Source organism: Schistocerca piceifrons, chromosome 4, assembly GCF_021461385.2.
Source record: "Schistocerca piceifrons isolate TAMUIC-IGC-003096 chromosome 4, iqSchPice1.1, whole genome shotgun sequence".
In the NCBI taxonomy this organism is placed as follows: domain Eukaryota; kingdom Metazoa; phylum Arthropoda; class Insecta; order Orthoptera; family Acrididae; genus Schistocerca; species Schistocerca piceifrons.
The window spans coordinates 292,450,812-292,471,419 of record NC_060141.1 but is presented as its reverse complement, the minus strand read 5'-3'; the positions used below and the strand labels follow the sequence as shown (position 1 = coordinate 292,471,419).

General features: G+C 40.9%; 1 protein-coding gene across 1 annotated transcript in view; it reads left to right on the top strand.

Moving 5' to 3' along the window:
- The window catches only part of LOC124795477 (integrin alpha-4-like), a 554,156-nt gene that overhangs the window by 234,338 nt on the left and 299,210 nt on the right, over positions 1–20,608 (top strand). The window contains exons 9-10 of the mRNA XM_047259514.1: positions 12,289–12,501; positions 12,740–12,836. Of these exons, the coding sequence (XP_047115470.1) occupies positions 12,289–12,501; positions 12,740–12,836 (310 nt within the window). The remainder of the gene's footprint in view (positions 1–12,288; positions 12,502–12,739; positions 12,837–20,608) is intronic.

Sequence of the window (20,608 nt, the reverse complement as noted above, 5' to 3'; positions counted from 1 at the left end):
ACCAGTTCCCATTCCCCAGCACCCTTAACCCTCCTCAACCTAACGACTTACTCCTTTGCATATTGTAACTGTATGAGAAGGGCACAGATCTTATGCTCCTGCTCCTCTATCAACTTATTTCTACTACAGATTGTGTGGTGAATATGTCCAGTAAAGCTTTTGAGTTAATAGGCCACTAGTAGAGAAGGTCTAGAAAAAATGAGGGGTATAAAATAACTTTATGTTGAGGTTGCTCGTCCATTTACAGAATGTTAATGGCAGTCACTTATTTTATACTGTAGATTGTAAGATAAACAGACGCTAGGAATTGAAATTTTATCACTTCTTCTGTGACATATTGTCAAAGATTGTCTCAGGAAGTTACTCACCATTATTTTTGATGTATTTCTTAGTTGCCAGGTGGCTAGATTGAAAATACTGAATTGTTTTGTGTAGAAATTAATGTATTTCGAATTCAAAAAGTTTCTGTTTTTCTATCATTGGTGTACTATGGGGAGAAAAATGGAAAATTTGCTTTGCATGCCTGAGATGTAATTTGTGTTCTAAGCTCTCATATCTTCTTATTTATATATTCTAGGTGCTCAAAATGTAGGAAATTGTCTTTAAAAGTTTACATTTAACAATACAATTCTCATATCACATTTAATTAGAGTTTTCAATTTGTATGCTTGGTATTGGATTCTATACCAGTTACGTGTTCGTCTTACGTTTATTTTACTGTGCATTTTTTAAAAGTATGTATTATATGTTGAAGGCTGCTCCTGGGCTCTGGGGTGATGTGCTCCTGTATTGTCCTGAGGAGTTATATTGTTCCACAGTGCAGCTTGACTTAGGTGATGTGTTGTGTTGGTTTTAGAGGCAAGGGGGGATAAGATGTTGAAAGGGGTAGGAAGGTTTGGAGGTTTGTGGTTAATGGCTGGGAAGGAGAGGCAGTAGGTGGACAGGATAATATTATGTCACCTGTAAGTTTGCCCTAATGCCAGAAAAGGGAGGTGCATGTACACTAAAGTATAAAGGAGTGTATTGGTGTATTCCCCATATGTCTTATGGCTGTAGCACCTCTGGCACCCCTCTCAGACTGGCACCCTATGTGTCACTTAGGCCCTTAACCAACCCTATGACAGAGGGCAAAAACTGTCTGCCATGTAGCCACCACAGCTCATGGTGAGGCTCTTATCATCAGGAATAAAGATAAAGTCAGAATTGGTTTTAAAGTCATAGCTATTCATTATGCAGCTCTAAGATGAACTGAAAAATGTTTTAAGAATGGAAGAAGCCAAACTGACTGTGGAAATTTTTCGAAACTTTCCAGGGTTTGATGCAGTGGAAGGACATTTTATTGTAATTATCTGACTATAAGGAAAGTTTTTCTCAAATCCATCATTTTAAAAATATGGGGTCATCTTAAATTTTTAGATGAAGCTTTGGTAATCAAGGTTATGCATAGATTCAGTCTGGTAATTTCAGGACTGGCGAGAGAGGAAGTGTAGGCAGCAGTTTGGCTGAGCACCATGATCAGTGGGCTATGGGAGTGTCAAGTGAGGAATAATACTCATTGTAAGTACAACTAAGGGAAAGCATCCTCTATTCAGGGCTTTTTGTGAATGTCTACCACACTTATGTTGCATTTTGCACGAATCCAAATATAGCTGGTGGAACAGAACTGAAATTACACATACTCAATAAAAGTCAACATTTCTATACAAGACATTACTATTCTAACATAAATATTTTTGCGTAGTACACTCAAAATGCAGTCCAACCAAAACACAAGGTTCAACATTGGCACTAAGGTGGTCACTGAGCTGCAGGGCTGTTGATCTGCAAGGCTGGCAACAAATGTCGAATCACTGTACCCTGAAATGCTTTGATTTCTAGTAGTTCATTACTAGTGAGATGTCAGGACAGTACATAATTGTTGCCATTCCATCTATCTATCATTCTACTAAACTGAATGAGTGCGACACCATTGATGAAGTTTCAACCTCGAAAGAAATTTATTAATACCAATTAGCTGAAATAAAAAAAAAAGACTCATCCAACCCAGAGGTCACTCACAGTTAGAGTAATTAGTTTCTGGTGTGTGCATAGTGGTCATGGATACTTAAAAGATCATTTCAGTAATTCTATCACTGTCCGTTGATGAGTTGCTAAGCAACGTATCAACAAGTTAACTATGCAATGATTATAATTTTTCATATCCCATCAGTAAATCTCTTCTCTCTTGCTTTAAACATCAAGATGATTACTATGTTGCTCATATAAGTCTTTGATAGTTATTATCAAGCTAATGTCCATAAATTGTGGTTAATGTTACTGAATTATACACATGATGATAATGCCTGATATCCAGCCGCTTATCTTAAACTCCGTGCCAATATTTTAGAATTTGTGAGTGATTTGTTTGCACCAAAGTTGGGCTGTGGTTCTCTAGAATAATTTTTAAATCAACTGCAGTTTGTAAATAAACAATTCTGTTCATGAAGTTTACAGCAGATCTGCACTTGATGACCACTTGATCGTGCTCTTGAGCAACATGGAAGTTTTTGTTCTTAGAAAGTGAAAACATATCATGCATAATGCAGCACAGTGATTTCCTATGTTAAAACATATTTATATCTATCTCATTAAAACTCATTACCTATTAAATGCTGTACATAATTAAATTATTTACTCTGCAAATAATCAATAAAATTTACAAATGAATTACATGTATAAAAAAATCTCAAGTTGTATATAAATACAAAGATGAGGTGACTTACCGAACAAAAACGCTGGCAGGTCGATAGACACACAAACAAACACAAACATACACACAAAATTCAAGCTTTCGCAACAAATTGTTGCCTCATCAGGAAAGAGGGAAGGAGAGGGGAAGACGAAAGGAAGTGGGTTTTAAAGGAGAGGGTAAGGAGTCATTCCAATCCCGGGAGCGGAAAGACTTACCTTAGGGGGAAAAAAGGACAGGTATACACTCGCACACACGCACATATCCATCCACACATACAGACACAAGCAGACATATTTAAAGACAAAGAGTTTGGGCAGAGATGTCAGTTGAGGCAGAAGTGTAGAGGCAAAGAAGTTGTTGAAAGACAGGTGAGGTATGAGTGGCGGCAACTTGAAATTAGCGGAGATTGAGGCCTGGCGGATGACGAGAAGAGAGGATATACTGAAGGGCAAGTTCCCATCTCCAGAGTTCGGATAGGTTGGTGTTGGTGGGAAGTATCCAGATAACCCGGACGGTGTAACACTGTGCCAAGATGTGCTGGCCGTGCACCAAGGCATGTTTAGCCACAGGGTGATCCTCATTACCAACAAACACTGTCTGCCTGTGTCCATTCATGCGAATGGACAGTTTGTTGCTGGTCATTCCCACATAGAATGTGTCACAGTGTAGACAGGTCAGTTGGTAAATCACGTGGGTGTTTTCACACGTGGCTCTGCCTTTGATCGTGTACACCTTCCGGGTTACAGGACTGGAGTAGGTGGTGGTGGGAGGGTGCATGGGACAGGTTTTGCATCGGGGGCGGTTACAAGGATAGGAGCCAGAGGGTAGGGAAGGTGGTTTGGGGATTTCATAGGGATGAACTAACAGGTTACGAAGGTTAGGTGGACGGCGGAAAGACACTCTTGGCGGAGTGGGGAGGATTTCATGAAGGATGGATCTCATTTCAGGGCAGGATTTGAGGAAGTCGTATCCCTGCTGGAGAGCCACATTCAGAGTCTGGTCCAGTCCCGGAAAGTATCCTGTCACAAGTGGGGCACTTTTGTGGTTCTTCTGTGGGGGATTCTGGGTTTGAGGGGACGAGGAAGTGGCTCTGGTTATTTGCTTCTGTACCAGGTCGGGAGGGTAGTTGCGGGATGCGAAAGCTGTTTTCAGGTTGTTGGTGTAATGATTCAGGGATTCCGGACTGGAGCAGATTCGTTTGCCACGAAGACCTAGGCTGTAGGGAAGGGACCGTTTGATGTGGAATGGGTGGCAGCTGTCATAATGGAGGTACTGTTGCTTGTTGGTGGGTTTGATGTGGACGGACGTGTGAAGTTGGCCATTGGACAGGTGGAGGTCAACGTCAAGGAAAGTGGCATGGGATTTGGAGTAGGACCAGGTGAAACTGATGGAACCAAAGGAGTTGAGGTTGGAGAGGAAATTCTGGAGTTCTTCTTCACTGTGAGTCCAGATCATGAAGATGTCATCAATAAATCTGTACCAAACTTTGGGTTGGCAGACTTGGGTAACCAAGAAGGCTTCCTCTAAGCGACCCATGAATAGGTTGGCGTACGAGGGGGCCATCCTGGTACCCATGGCTGTTCCCTTTAATTGTTGGTATGTCTGGCCTTCAAAAGTGAAGAAGTTGTGGGTCAGGATGAAGCTGGCTAAGGTGATGAGGAAAGAGGTTTTAGGTAGGGTGGCAGGTGATCGGCGTGAAAGGAAATGCTCCATCGCAGCGAGGCCCTGGACGTGCGGAATATTTGTGTATAAGGACGTGGCATCAATGGTTACAAGGATGGTTTCCGGGGGTAACAGATTGGGTAAGGATTCCAGGCGTTCAAGGAAGTGGTTGGTGTCCTTGATGAAGGATGGGAGACTGCATGTAATGGGTTGAAGGTGTTGATCTACGTAGGCAGAGATACGTTCTGTGGGGGCTTGGTAACCAGCTACAATGGGGCGGCCGGGATGATTGGGTTTGTGGATTTTAGGAAGAAGGTAGAAGGTAGGGGTGCGGGGTGTCGGTGGGGTCAGGAGGTTGATGGAGTCAGGTGAAAGGTTTTGCAGGGGGCCTAAGGTTCTGAGGATTCCTTGAAGCTCCGCCTGGACATCGGGAATGGGGTTACCTTGGCAAACTTTGTATGTGGTGTTGTCTGAAAGCTGACGCAGTCCCTCAGCCACATACTCCCGACGATCAAGTACCACGGTCATGGAACCCTTGTCTGCCGGAAGAATGATGATGGATCGGTCAGCCTTCAGATCACGGATAGCCTGGGCTTCAGCAGTGGTGATGTTGGGTGTAGGATTAAGGTTTTTTAAGAAGGATTGAGATGCAAGGCTGGAAGTCAGATATTCCTGGAAGGTTTGGAGAGGGTGATTTTGAGGAAGAGGAGGTGGGTCCCGCTGTGACGGAGGACGGAACTGTTCCAGGCAGGGTTCAATTTGGATGGTGTCTTGAGGAGTCGGATCATTAGGAGTAGGATTAGGATCATTTTTCTTCGTGGCAAAGTGATACTTCCAGCAGAGAGTACGAGTGTAGGACAGTAAATCTTTGACGAGGGCTGTTTGGTTGAATCTGGGAGTGGGGCTGAAGGTGAGGCCTTTGGATAGGACAGAGGTTTCGGATTGGGAGAGAGGTTTGGAGGAAAGGTTAACTACTGAATTAGGGTGTTGTGGTTCCAGATTGTGTTGATCGGAATTTTGAGGTTTTGGAGGGAGTGGAGCTGGAAGTGGGAGATTGAGTAGATGGGAGAGACTGGGTTTGTGTGCAATGAGAGGAGGTTGAGGTTTGCTGGAAAGGTTGTGAAGGGTGAGTGAGTTGCCTTTCCGGAGGTGGGAAACCAGGAGATTGGATAGTTTTTTGAGGTGGAGGGTGGCATGCTGTTCTAATTTACGGTTGGCCTGTAGGAGGATGCTCTGGACAGCCGGTGTGGATGTGGGAGAGGAAAGATTAAGGACTTTTATTAAGGATAGGAGTTGACGGGTGTGTTCATTGGCTGAGTTGATGTGTAGGTGAAGGATTAGGTGGGTGAGGGCAATGGATTGTTCAGTTTGGAACTGGTATAGGGACTGATGGAAGGAAGGGTTGCAGCCAGAGATGGGAACTTTAAGTGTAAGGCCTTTGGGGGTGATGCCAAATGTCAGACAAGCCTGAGAAAATAGAATATGGGAGTGTAATCTGGCTAGGGCGAAGGCATGTTTGCGGAGGGAATGTAAATAAAACTTAATGGGGTCATTGTGGGGGTGTTGTGAGGGTGACATGGTATTAGAAGGTGGAAAGTGTTAACATGAGGTGAAATGAAAATGAAAATAAAAATATAAATATATGGGGAGGGATAAAGGTGAACCGGAAAGAAACAGGAGATCTGGAATGAAAAAAGGCGAAAAGGTGTTGGTAACAGCTGGGCGATGTTGGACTTGGGTTGGTAGATAACGATGTGCATAAAGGTTAGGTGGTTGTGTTGCCGCCAAAACACGTTAAAGGACGCAGAAATTCGGGAAAATTTCGAAAAAACTGCGTGTAGTATATTAAAAGGAGTGGTATTGTGGTGGCAGATTATGAAAATGAGACTAACAATTGTCTGACGAAGAAATAATCGCGTTAAAACCTGTGGAAAGCGGCTAAAAATGATCAGTGGTGTGGGAAAAACGGAAATGGAAATAAAGTGAAAGTTATTAGAACTGGCCGAAATGGTTGTTTAAAAGGTGACTTACCGAACAAAAACGCTGGCAGGTTCGTTTTTGTTCGGTAAGTCACCTCATCTTTGTATTTATATATAATTTTTCCCACGTGGAATGTTTCCTTCCATTATATTGATATCATTAATTTGAATCCAACAATTACGTTTGTTATTGTCACTGTTGCATTTTGAAATCTTTTCTGTCGTCTTATTTTCCTCTTTCTGTTTTTGCCAGTAGTTTCACTTTGGTTTCACTTTGAATTCACCTTCTCCTTTTTACCGTAATCTGCTATACTATTTTATCCCGCCTATATATATACTCAATAATACGTAACCCACTTCCAAACCATAACCAAAAAAATTTTTTTGCCGCTTTCAGCACTACCGCCGCTATAATATCCACCGTTTCTAGTTCACAAACAGCTCCTTTCACCTTTTAAACAACCATTTCGGCCAGTTTGTGAACTAGAAACGGTGGATATTATAGCGGCGGTAGTGCTGAAAGCGGTAAAAAAATTTTTTTGGTTATGGTTTGGAAGTGGGTTACGTATTATTGAGTATATATATAGGCGGGATAAAATAGTATAGCAGATTACGGTAAAAAGGAGAAGGTGAATTCAAAGTGAAACCAAAGTGAAACTACTGGCAAAAACAGAAAGAGGAAAATAAGACGACAGAAAAGATTTCAAAATGCAACAGTGACAATAACAAACGTAATTGTTGGATTCAAATTAATGATATCAATATAATGGAAGGAAACATTCCACGTGGGAAAAATTATATATAAATACAAAGATGAGGTGACTTACCGAACAAAAACGCTGGCAGGTTCGTTTTTGTTCGGTAAGTCACCTCATCTTTGTATTTATATATAATTTTTCCCACGTGGAATGTTTCCTTCCATTATATTGATATCATTAATTTGAATCCAACAATTACGTTTGTTATTGTCACTGTTGCATTTTGAAATCTTTTCTGTCGTCTTATTTTCCTCTTTCTGTTTTTGCCAGTAGTTTCACTTTGGTTTCACTTTGAATTCACCTTCTCCTTTTTACCGCAATCTGCTATACTATTTTATCCCGCCTATATATATACTCAATAATACGTAACCCACTTCCAAACCATAACCAAAAAAATTTTTTTGCCGCTTTCAGCACTACCGCCGCTATAATATCCACCGTTTCTAGTTCACAAACAGCTCCTTTCACCTTTTAAACAACCATTTCGGCCAGTTCTAATAACTTTCACTTTATTTCCATTTCCGTTTATCCCACACCACTGATCATTTTTAGCCGCTTCCCACAGGTTTTAACGCGATTATTTCTTCGTCAGACAATTGTTAGTCTCATTTTCATAATCTGCCACCACAATACCACTCCTTTTAATATACTACACGCAGTTTTTTCGAAATTTTCCCGAATTTCTGCGTCCTTTAACGTGTTTTGGCGGCAACACAACCACCTAACCTTTATGCACATCGTTATCTACCAACCCAAGTCCAACATAGCCCAGCTGTTACCAACACCTTTTCGCCTTTTTTCATTCCAGATCTCCTGTTTCTTTCCGGTTCACCTTTATCTCTCCCCATATATTTATATTTTTATTTTCATTTTCATTTCACCTCATGTTAACACTTTCCACCTTCTAATACCATGTCACCCTCACAACACCCCCACAATGACCCCATTAAGTTTTATTTACATTCCCTCCGCAAACATGCCTTCGCCCTAGCCAGATTACACTCCCATATTCTATTTTCTCAGGCTTGTCTGACATTTGGCATCACCCCCAAAGGCCTTACACTTAAAGTTCCCATCTCTGGCTGCAACCCTTCCTTCCATCAGTCCCTATACCAGTTCCAAACTGAACAATCCATTGCCCTCACCCACCTAATCCTTCACCTACACATCAACTCAGCCAATGAACACACCCGTCAACTCCTATCCTTAATAAAAGTCCTTAATCTTTCCTCTCCCACATCCACACCGGCTGTCCAGAGCATCCTCCTACAGGCCAACCGTAAATTAGAACAGCATGCCACCCTCCACCTCAAAAAACTATCCAATCTCCTGGTTTCCCACCTCCGGAAAGGCAACTCACTCACCCTTCACAACCTTTCCAGCAAACCTCAACCTCCTCTCATTGCACACAAACCCAGTCTCTCCCATCTACTCAATCTCCCACTTCCAGCTCCACTCCCTCCAAAACCTCAAAATTCCGATCAACACAATCTGGAACCACAACACCCTAATTCAGTAGTTAACCTTTCCTCCAAACCTCTCTCCCAATCCGAAACCTCTGTCCTATCCAAAGGCCTCACCTTCAGCCCCACTCCCAGATTCAACCAAACAGCCCTCGTCAAAGATTTACTGTCCTACACTCGTACTCTCTGCTGGAAGTATCACTTTGCCACGAAGAAAAATGATCCTAATCCTACTCCTAATGATCCGACTCCTCAAGACACCATCCAAATTGAACCCTGCCTGGAACAGTTCCGTCCTCCGTCACAGCGGGACCCACCTCCTCTTCCTCAAAATCACCCTCTCCAAACCTTCCAGGAATATCTGACTTCCAGCCTTGCATCTCAATCCTTCTTAAAAAACCTTAATCCTACACCCAACATCACCACTGCTGAAGCCCAGGCTATCCGTGATCTGAAGGCTGACCGATCCATCATCATTCTTCCGGCAGACAAGGGTTCCATGACCGTGGTACTTGATCGTCGGGAGTATGTGGCTGAGGGACTGCGTCAGCTTTCAGACAACACCACATACAAAGTTTGCCAAGGTAACCCCATTCCCGATGTCCAGGCGGAGCTTCAAGGAATCCTCAGAACCTTAGGCCCCCTGCAAAACCTTTCACCTGACTCCATCAACCTCCTGACCCCACCGACACCCCGCACCCCTACCTTCTACCTTCTTCCTAAAATCCACAAACCCAATCATCCCGGCCGCCCCATTGTAGCTGGTTACCAAGCCCCCACAGAACGTATCTCTGCCTACGTAGATCAACACCTTCAACCCATTACATGCAGTCTCCCATCCTTCATCAAGGACACCAACCACTTCCTTGAACGCCTGGAATCCTTACCCAATCTGTTACCCCCGGAAACTATCCTTGTAACCATTGATGCCACGTCCTTATACACAAATATTCCGCACGTCCAGGGCCTCGCTGCGATGGAGCATTTCCTTTCACGCCGATCACCTGCCACCCTACCTAAAACCTCTTTCCTCATCACCTTAGCCAGCTTCATCCTGACCCACAACTTCTTCACTTTTGAAGGCCAGACATACCAACAATTAAAGGGAACAGCCATGGGTACCAGGATGGCCCCCTCGTACGCCAACCTATTCATGGGTCGCTTAGAGGAAGCCTTCTTGGTTACCCAAGTCTGCCAACCCAAAGTTTGGTACAGATTTATTGATGACATCTTCATGATCTGGACTCACAGTGAAGAAGAACTCCAGAATTTCCTCTCCAACCTCAACTCCTTTGGTTCCATCAGTTTCACCTGGTCCTACTCCAAATCCCATGCCACTTTCCTTGACGTTGACCTCCACCTGTCCAATGGCCAACTTCACACGTCCGTCCACATCAAACCCACCAACAAGCAACAGTACCTCCATTATGACAGCTGCCACCCATTCCACATCAAACGGTCCCTTCCCTACAGCCTAGGTCTTCGTGGCAAACGAATCTGCTCCAGTCCGGAATCCCTGAATCATTACACCAACAACCTGAAAACAGCTTTCGCATCCCGCAACTACCCTCCCGACCTGGTACAGAAGCAAATAACCAGAGCCACTTCCTCGTCCCCTCAAACCCAGAATCCCCCACAGAAGAACCACAAAAGTGCCCCACTTGTGACAGGATACTTTCCGGGACTGGACCAGATTCTGAATGTGGCTCTCCAGCAGGGATACGACTTCCTCAAATCCTGCCCTGAAATGAGATCCATCCTTCATGAAATCCTCCCCAGTCCGCCAAGAGTGTCTTTCCGCCGTCCACCTAACCTTCGTAACCTGTTAGTTCATCCCTATGAAATCCCCAAACCACCTTCCCTACCCTCTGGCTCCTATCCTTGTAACCGCCCCCGATGCAAAACCTGTCCCATGCACCCTCCCACCACCACCTACTCCAGTCCTGTAACCCGGAAGGTGTACACGATCAAAGGCAGAGCCACGTGTGAAAACACCCACATGATTTACCAACTGACCTGTCTACACTGTGACGCATTCTATGTGGGAATGACCAGCAACAAACTGTCCATTCGCATGAATGGACACAGGCAGACAGTGTTTGTTGGTAATGAGGATCACCCTGTGGCTAAACATGCCTTGGTGCACGGCCAGCACATCTTGGCACAGTGTTACACCGTCCGGGTTATCTGGATACTTCCCACCAACACCAACCTATCCGAACTCCGGAGATGGGAACTTGCCCTTCAGTATATCCTCTCTTCTCGTCATCCGCCAGGCCTCAATCTCCGCTAATTTCAAGTTGCCGCCACTCATACCTCACCTGTCTTTCAACAACTTCTTTGCCTCTACACTTCTGCCTCAACTGACATCTCTGCCCAAACTCTTTGTCTTTAAATATGTCTGCTTGTGTCTGTATGTGTGGATGGATATGTGCGTGTGTGCGAGTGTATACCTGTCCTTTTTTCCCCCTAAGGTAAGTCTTTCCGCTCCCGGGATTGGAATGACTCCTTACCCTCTCCTTTAAAACCCACTTCCTTTCGTCTTCCCCTCTCCTTCCCTCTTTCCTGATGAGGCAACAATTTGTTGCGAAAGCTTGAATTTTGTGTGTATGTTTGTGTTTGTTTGTGTGTCTATCGACCTGCCAGCGTTTTTGTTCGGTAAGTCACCTCATCTTTGTATTTATATATAATTTTTCCCACGTGGAATGTTTCCTTCCATTATATTGAAATCTCAAGTTGATATGACGTCATGGGTCACTACTTGTTTTGATTCCCCTACACTCACATGATGCAAAGTAGATCCAACCATATTGGAAATACTCATGTAATGCTACAGTCACAGCTGTATGTTGCCGGCTGGCCAGCTGGCCAGCACATGAGACATTGGACAGATTTGCATGACCTCATTGCGATGGTGGCGGACATCTTACCCTGTGACTCACCATGCTTTTGTTCACTACCAGGTCTCCATAGGCATTCTGCAAGTGCTTATGAATATCTGCAATTCTCTGGGTTTCCCCCAAAAGAAAATCAATGACAGCTCTCTTCTATGAATGAATGGAAATTACAGGGACCATTTTTGAAGGCTACATATTGCATCACCATCTATTAAAACTTCGTGAAACTATAGGTGGTGAAGCAGGAATATTTCATGATGTCTCACAACAAATTCTGCATTTTTTCATCTGAAATTGGACAAAGAAAAAATTGTGTTACATTGTTTTACAGATAATGCCATTATAAGTCCTCTTTGGGAGGGGACAGGGGGAAGAGGGAAGGGGCTGCAAAAATATTGAAACCCCTTGTAATATAATATACTGGCTTATGCTATATGAAATCACGTTCTTTGTGCCAATGCCAAAGCCCTTGCGGCATGCAATGTATTCTTAATGAAAACCAATAAAAAATGTAGTGTTTAACTGTCTTCTTACTGTTGTAGATGAAGTTGGTATGGTTTTTTAATAAGCTCTAAGCAAAATTCTTTTGTATAATATAAAACAGGGATTTATATGTAACTGGTGTAATTCATAAATTTTACTAAGTACTGAATGTTTATGTTTTCTTTCGTATAACATTAGGATAATTATTTCTGCTATGAGTATTTTCTCCACACATTTCATATTCAACTGTCAAAGTTCATTTTTATTTAATTTAAATCAATAAATACCACATTTTTGACATTACAATTGTTACAGGTGCTGCTTTATGACTACAGTGCAAAATATCATATTGCACCAATCATTGAAATAACAGGGACACAGCTTGGAGAGTACTTTGGTGCCAGCATTGCAACTGCAGACATAAATAAAGATGGTTATGATGATATGATCATTGGTGCACCAAGGTATTCAACTACCTCCATCCCAGATCAAGGTCGCATATATATCTCTTTAGGAGGTGAAATAATAGTAAGTAAAGCTACTTATTTCCATAAATAAACTGTCTTTCTGATGTAATTAAAATTCTGACAAGCATAGAAATATCTGACCTCTGAGTACCAACATTATGTATCCAGTGTTTTTTGCACTTACAGAAGTAGAAAATAAAGCAATCTAGTATCTTTGGACATAAGCTGTATCAAACAGTTAAATATGTCACTTTTATTGTTATATACAGGTTTGAAATACATTTGCTTTTCTTTTATAGAACAAAGAAATGGAACACATTGATGGCGGAATAAGGAATGCACAATTTGGGACAACAGTAGCAGCAGTCGGTGACATTAACAATGATGGTTTTGAAGGTAAAGTGCTTCTGGATATGTAAGTCCATTACTAGTAAAACCCAGAAAATATGAAGCAACACATTTGTCATTAGTATTGCCACGGTTTTGAGAGGCAGCTGATTTTGCTAAAGGGGAACAAGGCCACAGGGCCTGATGTAAACCCTATCAGATACTATACAGTTTTCTGTACAGTATCTGTGCTGAAATAAACCCTTATTTAGTCATACTACAGACACCTCAAACAAAAACTGTGCCTAGAAGTTGGAAGAAGGCACAGGTTGCATCAGTCTACTAAAAGGGCAGTTGAAGTGATTGACAAAACAGACAGCCAATATAATCAGGTACCTTGAAAAAAATGAGCTGATTCATGATTCCAAAAACATCAGTCATGTGAAACCCAGCTAGTGCATCCCTAATATGGCATCCTGAAAGCCATGGCCAAGGAAATCAAGCAGATGCGGTATTTCTTAAATTCAAAAAAGCATTTGACTCAATAGCAAGCCAATATTTTTTAATGAAATTTAGGCCATACAGGATGTTAAACAACATATTCACTGGGTTAATGATAAAAGATGCAGCATGATATTTTCAAATGAGAGTCATTAACATATGTAGAAGTAACCTCAGACATACTGCAGAGAATTGTTTTGGGACCCTTTATGGTCATGTTGTAAGTCAATGAGCTGGCAGAAAATTTTAATTGTACCCCCAGACTTTTTACAGATAATGCCATTATAAGTCCTCTTTGGGAGGGGACAGGGGGAAGAGGGAAGGGGCTGCAAAAATATTTAGCCAGATCTTGATAAGATTTCAAAGCATTGAAGATATTGCCATTGTACTGTAATGGTTCATAAACATAAAACTGTGTACTTCACAAAATTGGAAACTACCGGTATAGTATAGTATGACTACAGTACCAAAAAATCATGATTTGAATATTTTGGTTGGTTTTCATGCATGTCAGAGGGGGTATTTATGGACCACGTGGCCTTTCTTGAATGAATGTCATTTACAACTCTCCATTCACATGAAGAATATTATTGAAAACTCAGGTAAATACTTCAGTGCAACAATATGTGAGGATACAAAACTTAATGACCCCATGGACTCAGTTATATATAAAGTAGGTGGTAGACTTTGGTTCATTGATAGGATACTGCACAATTGTATGAAGTCTATGATGGAGATTGTGCAATCTGACATAGAATATTGCTTGAGTATGTGGAACCCATACAAAATGTATTGACATGTGTAAAGAATGGTAGCAAGAATAATAACAGGTGTATTTGCTCCAGAGGAGAGTGTTACAGAAGGGCTGAAAATCTTGAGCTGGCAGACACTTCTAAAGAGATGCCACCTATCCTGCCATAATTTAATTGTTAAGTTTCAAGAACCAGTTGTAAGTCTGAATATGTGACACCCTCTTATGTATTGCTCCTGTAGGGACTGTGAAGACAAGACTTACAATATTAGACCAATTACCCAATGCCCAGAGGCATTGAAACAGTCATGGTACCACACACATGCACTTCACATGGGTTTGCAGACTATGAATGTAGTTGTAAATATAGAGGACCATTATAACTAAATGTGTCATTAGATTGCTTTGTGTTTTGTTTTCCTTTAGATAAATCACAATGAGTTATTCCTAAGTCTATATCAGAAACCAAATTTGTTTTCACATTTGGAGACTTATCAACATCAGCTATTATTTTATTCTTATTTCCTTTCATGGATGCATATTAGATGTATCTGAGGAGCAAGTTGATAAAAGAAATGAAAATGTAGTCAGTGATTCACTACTTTCATAAATTAGTGAGGTGGGACTGAACCTCTTCACATATAATTTATTCTAACTGGATACACACAATGAAAATTTCTATAACTTCTATCAGACAGTTGTTCAAGCATAACAGTCAGAGTCTCTAGCTGTTATAAGACTTTACTGACTTCCTATTCATGACACAACACTTGCTGGAAAATCCCTTGCACTAGTTTAAATGCTCTTTATTTATCTCAAAAAGAACTTTGCAAATTTATGTGGATCTACTGTTACTGCATCAGTAACACTAACTTCGCTACTTTCAACACCAGTTATATGACCATCCAGCAGCTTTTCATCTCTGAATGGTCCTGTATTGCATCACCTGTATGCCCAGCCACCTCCTCCTTCCATGATTCTACTGCTTCTAAATCTTCTTTCAGTTCTTTCATTTCTCACATTGGATATATTGTTACACCCATAGTCTCTGTTATAAATGCATTTAACTTGGTGCTCTAATCACTGATTTTCGTTTGAGTTTGCTACTTGCTATTTTTCCACATCACCAGGGCTTTCAGGCTGCAAGGAAGAATACAGATGTCACTCTCCATCTTTCACAACACATCTCTTAATGTTTGGTGGGTTCCACAAATTCTATATGTACCTGTGTTTGTCATGCACTGATCCCTGAGCCTGTCTTTACTTTGCACAGCCTGGGCAGTGGTGTGAGAGACTGTTCACCTGTACGGCTTTTGCATTCCATGCAGCCAACAGCTCTGGCTCACTGGCAGCCTACTCCATTGTCCTACATAACAGGTCTGTTTCTCCCTCTAGCCATTGGTTAATCACAAGCGCATTTCACTCTGCCATGACTAACATGACTTTGGGAATGTTGTCAAGATTTGATAACTTTCTTGCACCTAAATTGGTCATAACACTCATCATTAATACCATGCCTAAATACACTATCTAATGAACAACCAGATTAACTCACTCTCTGTTAGCTGACACACAATATCAGAGCTAATTATCTATCCCCCCCCCCCCCCCCCCCGCCGCCCTTTACATACACATGCACTCACTCACACGAGCGCACACACACACACACACACACACACACACACACACACACACACACACACACACAACCTGTAAATAATTAACACAAATGGAATGTTGTTAGGGGAAAACTGATTCCTTCCAAAAACAAAGAAAACTGCAAAAGGACCTTTCGAAAAGGAAAGGTACATATTGAATTATTTACTCTAATTGATGCTCCAGTCTGACTGGGGCTAATCAGAGGAATTCCAGAGATAGGATCCTGAATATGAGGGTCACCATATAAAAGAGCTGTCTGCTAGCGAGAAGTAGCATTATGGGATTTTAGTACACGTTACATTCAGTGAGTTGTTGCTCAGTCAAAAGAAGATGTGGATTTCAACATAAAAGGGTGAAGAAACTGCCTAAGATGACTGTAATCAATATATCTCACCATACGTTGTCTAATAATACACTCTCTTTGATTTCAGTTTAGTGCCAGCTAATGAGGCATTTAATTTCCTGTGAATAAAAGAATGACAAGTAATTCATGTGTATATGTCTGAAGGATTTTCAAAGGTTGTACCAGATCAGAGAAGAAGCCTTATCATGAAACTAACTCATTAAACAATATGTAATATTAACACAAGATCCAACATAATTAAAGTTTCATTTTTCTTGACAAGTGCTTTGCAAACTCTCATGTGGTTATGGAAATTCAATTCTGTTGTAGCCCAAGGAAAACACACTTAATACTGTAAGACTTGAGATATTTCATTTTTATTTATTTATTATCATCCCAATGATCACATTTGTGATATAGGATTTGTCAGGGTACATTTTAACAACTATATAATATCTTTACAAAATTTGTATCTGTGCTGAATTCATCCTGTTCACTTATTTTTCCATATCGCACATAATTAGTTTTTTTTGCATTCAGTGCTAGCTTGTTAGCACTAAACGATTTTTGTATATCTTGTAGGACATGGTTCACAGTACTGTGCAATGACTGCTTCGTATCACTAACTATTAAACTAGTATCATCAGCAAATAACATGATTCTAGCTTTTCTCTCTGACACCTGAATATCATTAATGTAAATGAGGAACAGCAAGGGGCCTAATACACTTCCTTGGGGTACTCCTACTGTGACCTCCCTTGGATCTGATCTTAGTTTAATTTTTTGATTAATATTTGGTGCTGTAATTTCAACCACCTGCATCCTCTTTTCCAGATAAGACTCAAACCACTTTTTTACCGGTCCTCTGATACCTATAGCTTCAAGCTTTTTCAAAAGTATGCTGTGGTCAACAGTGTCAAATACAGTAAAATTAAGAATAATTATTAACTTGGAGTACTTTTTTAGCATGACAGAATAAAACATAACATCAGGCACAGTTATTTTTGTCAGTCAGTCATAAATTCTTCTACACTGTAATAATATTTACTTGCTAGGTTGGTTGGTTGGTTGGTTGGTTATTTGGGGAAGGAGACCAGACAGCGTGGTCATCGGTCTCATCGGATTAGGAAAGGATGGGGAAGGAAGTCGGCCGTGCCCTTTCAGAGGAACCATCCCGGCATTTGCCTGGAGTGATTTAGGAAAATCACGGAAAACCTAAATCAGGATGGCCGGACACGGGATTGAACCGTCGTCCTCCCGAATGCGAGTCCAGTGTCTAACTTGCTAGGTATTTTTTAAAATGATGTCCAAATTTTTCTGGTTTATAATTTTTAAATTTTTCACAGATTTTATTTCCCAGCCTCATACTCCTATAGCAAGGTGTCTTCTCCAGCAGTTTTAGCCTATGAGTTGGTAACTTATACTGATATGTGTTTCTTGTTTCATGATCATGCTTAAACTGGATATCCTCAAACAGTTGTGGGTTTTATTTAGGAAACTGTATTTATTTATTTACTTTATTTAGCACCTGTATTATCACATTCATGATATTGGATATGTCAAAGTACAGTACAGTACAAAATATTACATATTTACATAATGTACAAAATCTTATCATTGGTATCAACTTAATTGTCTCATAGATGTAGAGGCCAGGAACAGTCATAAGATCAAGGGCCTTGAACAGAGGTCTGCACAATTGTCTTTTTTCTGCACCTGCCATGGCTCTAATGGTATAAAGGTTAGATGGGAAAAGGAAGGTATATGTGGGAGTTTGACTATTTCAGAACGAAAATTACAATAGTGACTGCAAAGAACTGGGGATTATTATCATGCAGAGTACATTGATAGGAGGACTCACTACAAGGCAGTTTTAAAGAGCAACATGGCCTCCCATTCACATTTTTACATAACTTTAGAGCAAATTCTTCACATAATTCTTGAATCATTTGAAAGCAAAATTATTATAATAAACAGAAATATTTATCAGTTCTTTCCACTATTACAAAGAGTCATCCAATTGCTACATGGTCCCAAGATCTCACAAAAAGTAACACGATTCTATCTCCAGAAAATTACTCACACAGAAATATTCATTTTAGCACATGCATTAAAGTACAGCGTGGAAAATCAATAGAGATAAAACTGATAAATATAAGTTTGAAAAGATGTTACCTAGCATCGATACTGAATGGATCCACAGGTATGAAAACTGAATAATGGATGAATCACTAAAACAAAGTTGAAAGTGGCTCAAAGTGAATTTCACATGCAATGTGTAAGAAAATACACAAAGATTTTACTGGTGAACAAGAAAGTACTGAAGCTTTCAAGTTTACTGATTGCCTAACTCAAACACATCATGACTTAATCTAATTTTGTGTCCACTTGGAAGATACATATTTATCAGCGAAGGACTGGAACATGACTCTTCCACAAAGTTACCACTGTCTCTCATTCAGAGTGGAGGCAGAATTTTTTTGGAGAGGGAGATGGTGCCCACTCTACCAACCAATGAGGATGGGCAGGAAAGGTGCATAAGCTACCTACTGTTTCATCAGACAACCTGAATGAGGTGGGATGACCTGAGATGGGCTAAAGTTGGCTCAGGGAGACCTCTTTGCATCACCAAAAATATGTGAAAAGTGAGATTCTAAAGGTTTGTACTACAACTTGGGAGAATAAGTAAAGGAACGTCTCTAGCCTCTACAAGACCACCCATACTTTCAAGCTGAATGGTCAAGGTTGAACAGGAAATCATTATGGCCACAGGAGAAAAAATGTTGAATTTAAGGAAAAATGAAAAAAAATACTTTGCTTCCATAGTCCTCCAGGTATCAATATGACTTTGATGTAGCAAATTAAGAGTAATAGTATCATCCTATCACGAGATTAATAATGATATAAATTATGAAAGGAGCGTGAAACAAGCACACATGTTTCAGTGTTTTGCTACTCTCCTGTATGTTGTTCTACAACCCCATGTCCTGACAGTACATAATCATGCACTTCTCTCAGAACTACTTCTTTTAGCTCCTCTGGCAATACTAGCTGCAGTTCTAGCCATATTGTCTTACACAACAAACCGTTATGCACATTGAACTGTAGCTGTGACATGTGCAATTTACATTCCACTTCAGGATGCCACACTGCTTTCCTTTTTATGAATCTGTGACCCAATGTCTGTATCACAGTTACCTTTCTGCTTAAACCATATGCATTTGAATGTTGCTTATTGGGCTTGTGTGTGACTTCATATCTGAACATGCTCAATCTTGATGTCTATTTGGTTAGTCAACTAGTACAGTCTGCAAAATCCAACAACCACTTGAGAGCTGCATAGTAAGTTACTACTTTAAAAAAAAAAAAAAAACAGTAGCAGGGGAAATACATGATTCATTATATTATGATAAGCATCTCTTTTTGTATGGTGGAGTAGTGTTTCTCCACTCTATTCAATTGCCTGGATGCATATGCTACCTGGATGCTATTCTGTTTTGGTGTTCTTTTGCCTATTCCAAATTAATGGTTCTTTTTTTTTCAACACATCTGCTTGTCCCATTTATTAATTTTCTATAATAATTTGTTAAACCCAAGAAAGTCTTTAACTCCTTAGTATTAGAAGGAACTGAAAACTCACATACTCCTAGTACCAACCACAGATCCATATTAATTCATTCACTGCTATTCATGTGCCATACAGATGCTAGATCTTTCAAAGCAAAGTAAGATTTATCTGTGGTAAGTGTTAAATGTGCCATCTGTAACCTTCCAAATCCTCACATAAATGTTGCATATTTTCTGATATATCCTCCACAAAATGATCGTATCTTCTATGAAAAGGATAGATTGCTACTTTCCACATGGGGGAGATGTTGAGTTGCAGATAGGCAGAACAAAAAGACTGCTAAACAAGTAAGCTTTTGGTCAGTAGGCCTTCTTCTAATTTTCTGAATTATATAACACACACACACACACACACACACACACACACACACACACAAATACACACACATTTATGTAAACACAACTCATACACACATGAGAGGGAGTAATAATAGTACAGAGGTTGGGTACAGTAAAGGGCTGCTTGTGAGAACATAAGAGGTTGATGTGGGGAGAAGGTAAGGCAGCTAGTGCAATCAGGATATTAGAGGGATGGCAGAGAAGGAGGGAGAGGGGACAGAAAAGAAGAGAAGTAAAATGACTGTGGGTGCATTGGTGGAATAGATGACTGTGTAGTGTTGGAGTGAGAACAGGGAAAAGGATGGATGAGTGAAGAACAGTGACTAATGAAGGCTGAGGCCAGGAGGGTAATGGGAATGTAGAATGCATTGCAGGGAGAGTTCCCACCCATGTATTTCAGAATAGCTGGTGTTGGTAGCAAGGGTCCAGATGAGGCAGAGACAGTGAAGTTCTCATTGAAATGAAAGATGTTGTGCTGTGCAGCAGGCTCAGCAACTGGGTGTCCCAGCTGTTTCTTGGCAACGGTTTTCCAGTGGCCATTCATGTGGACTAACAGCTTGTTGGTTGTCATTCCCACAGAGAATACAGCACAGTACTTATAGATCACATGACTGGTATTAT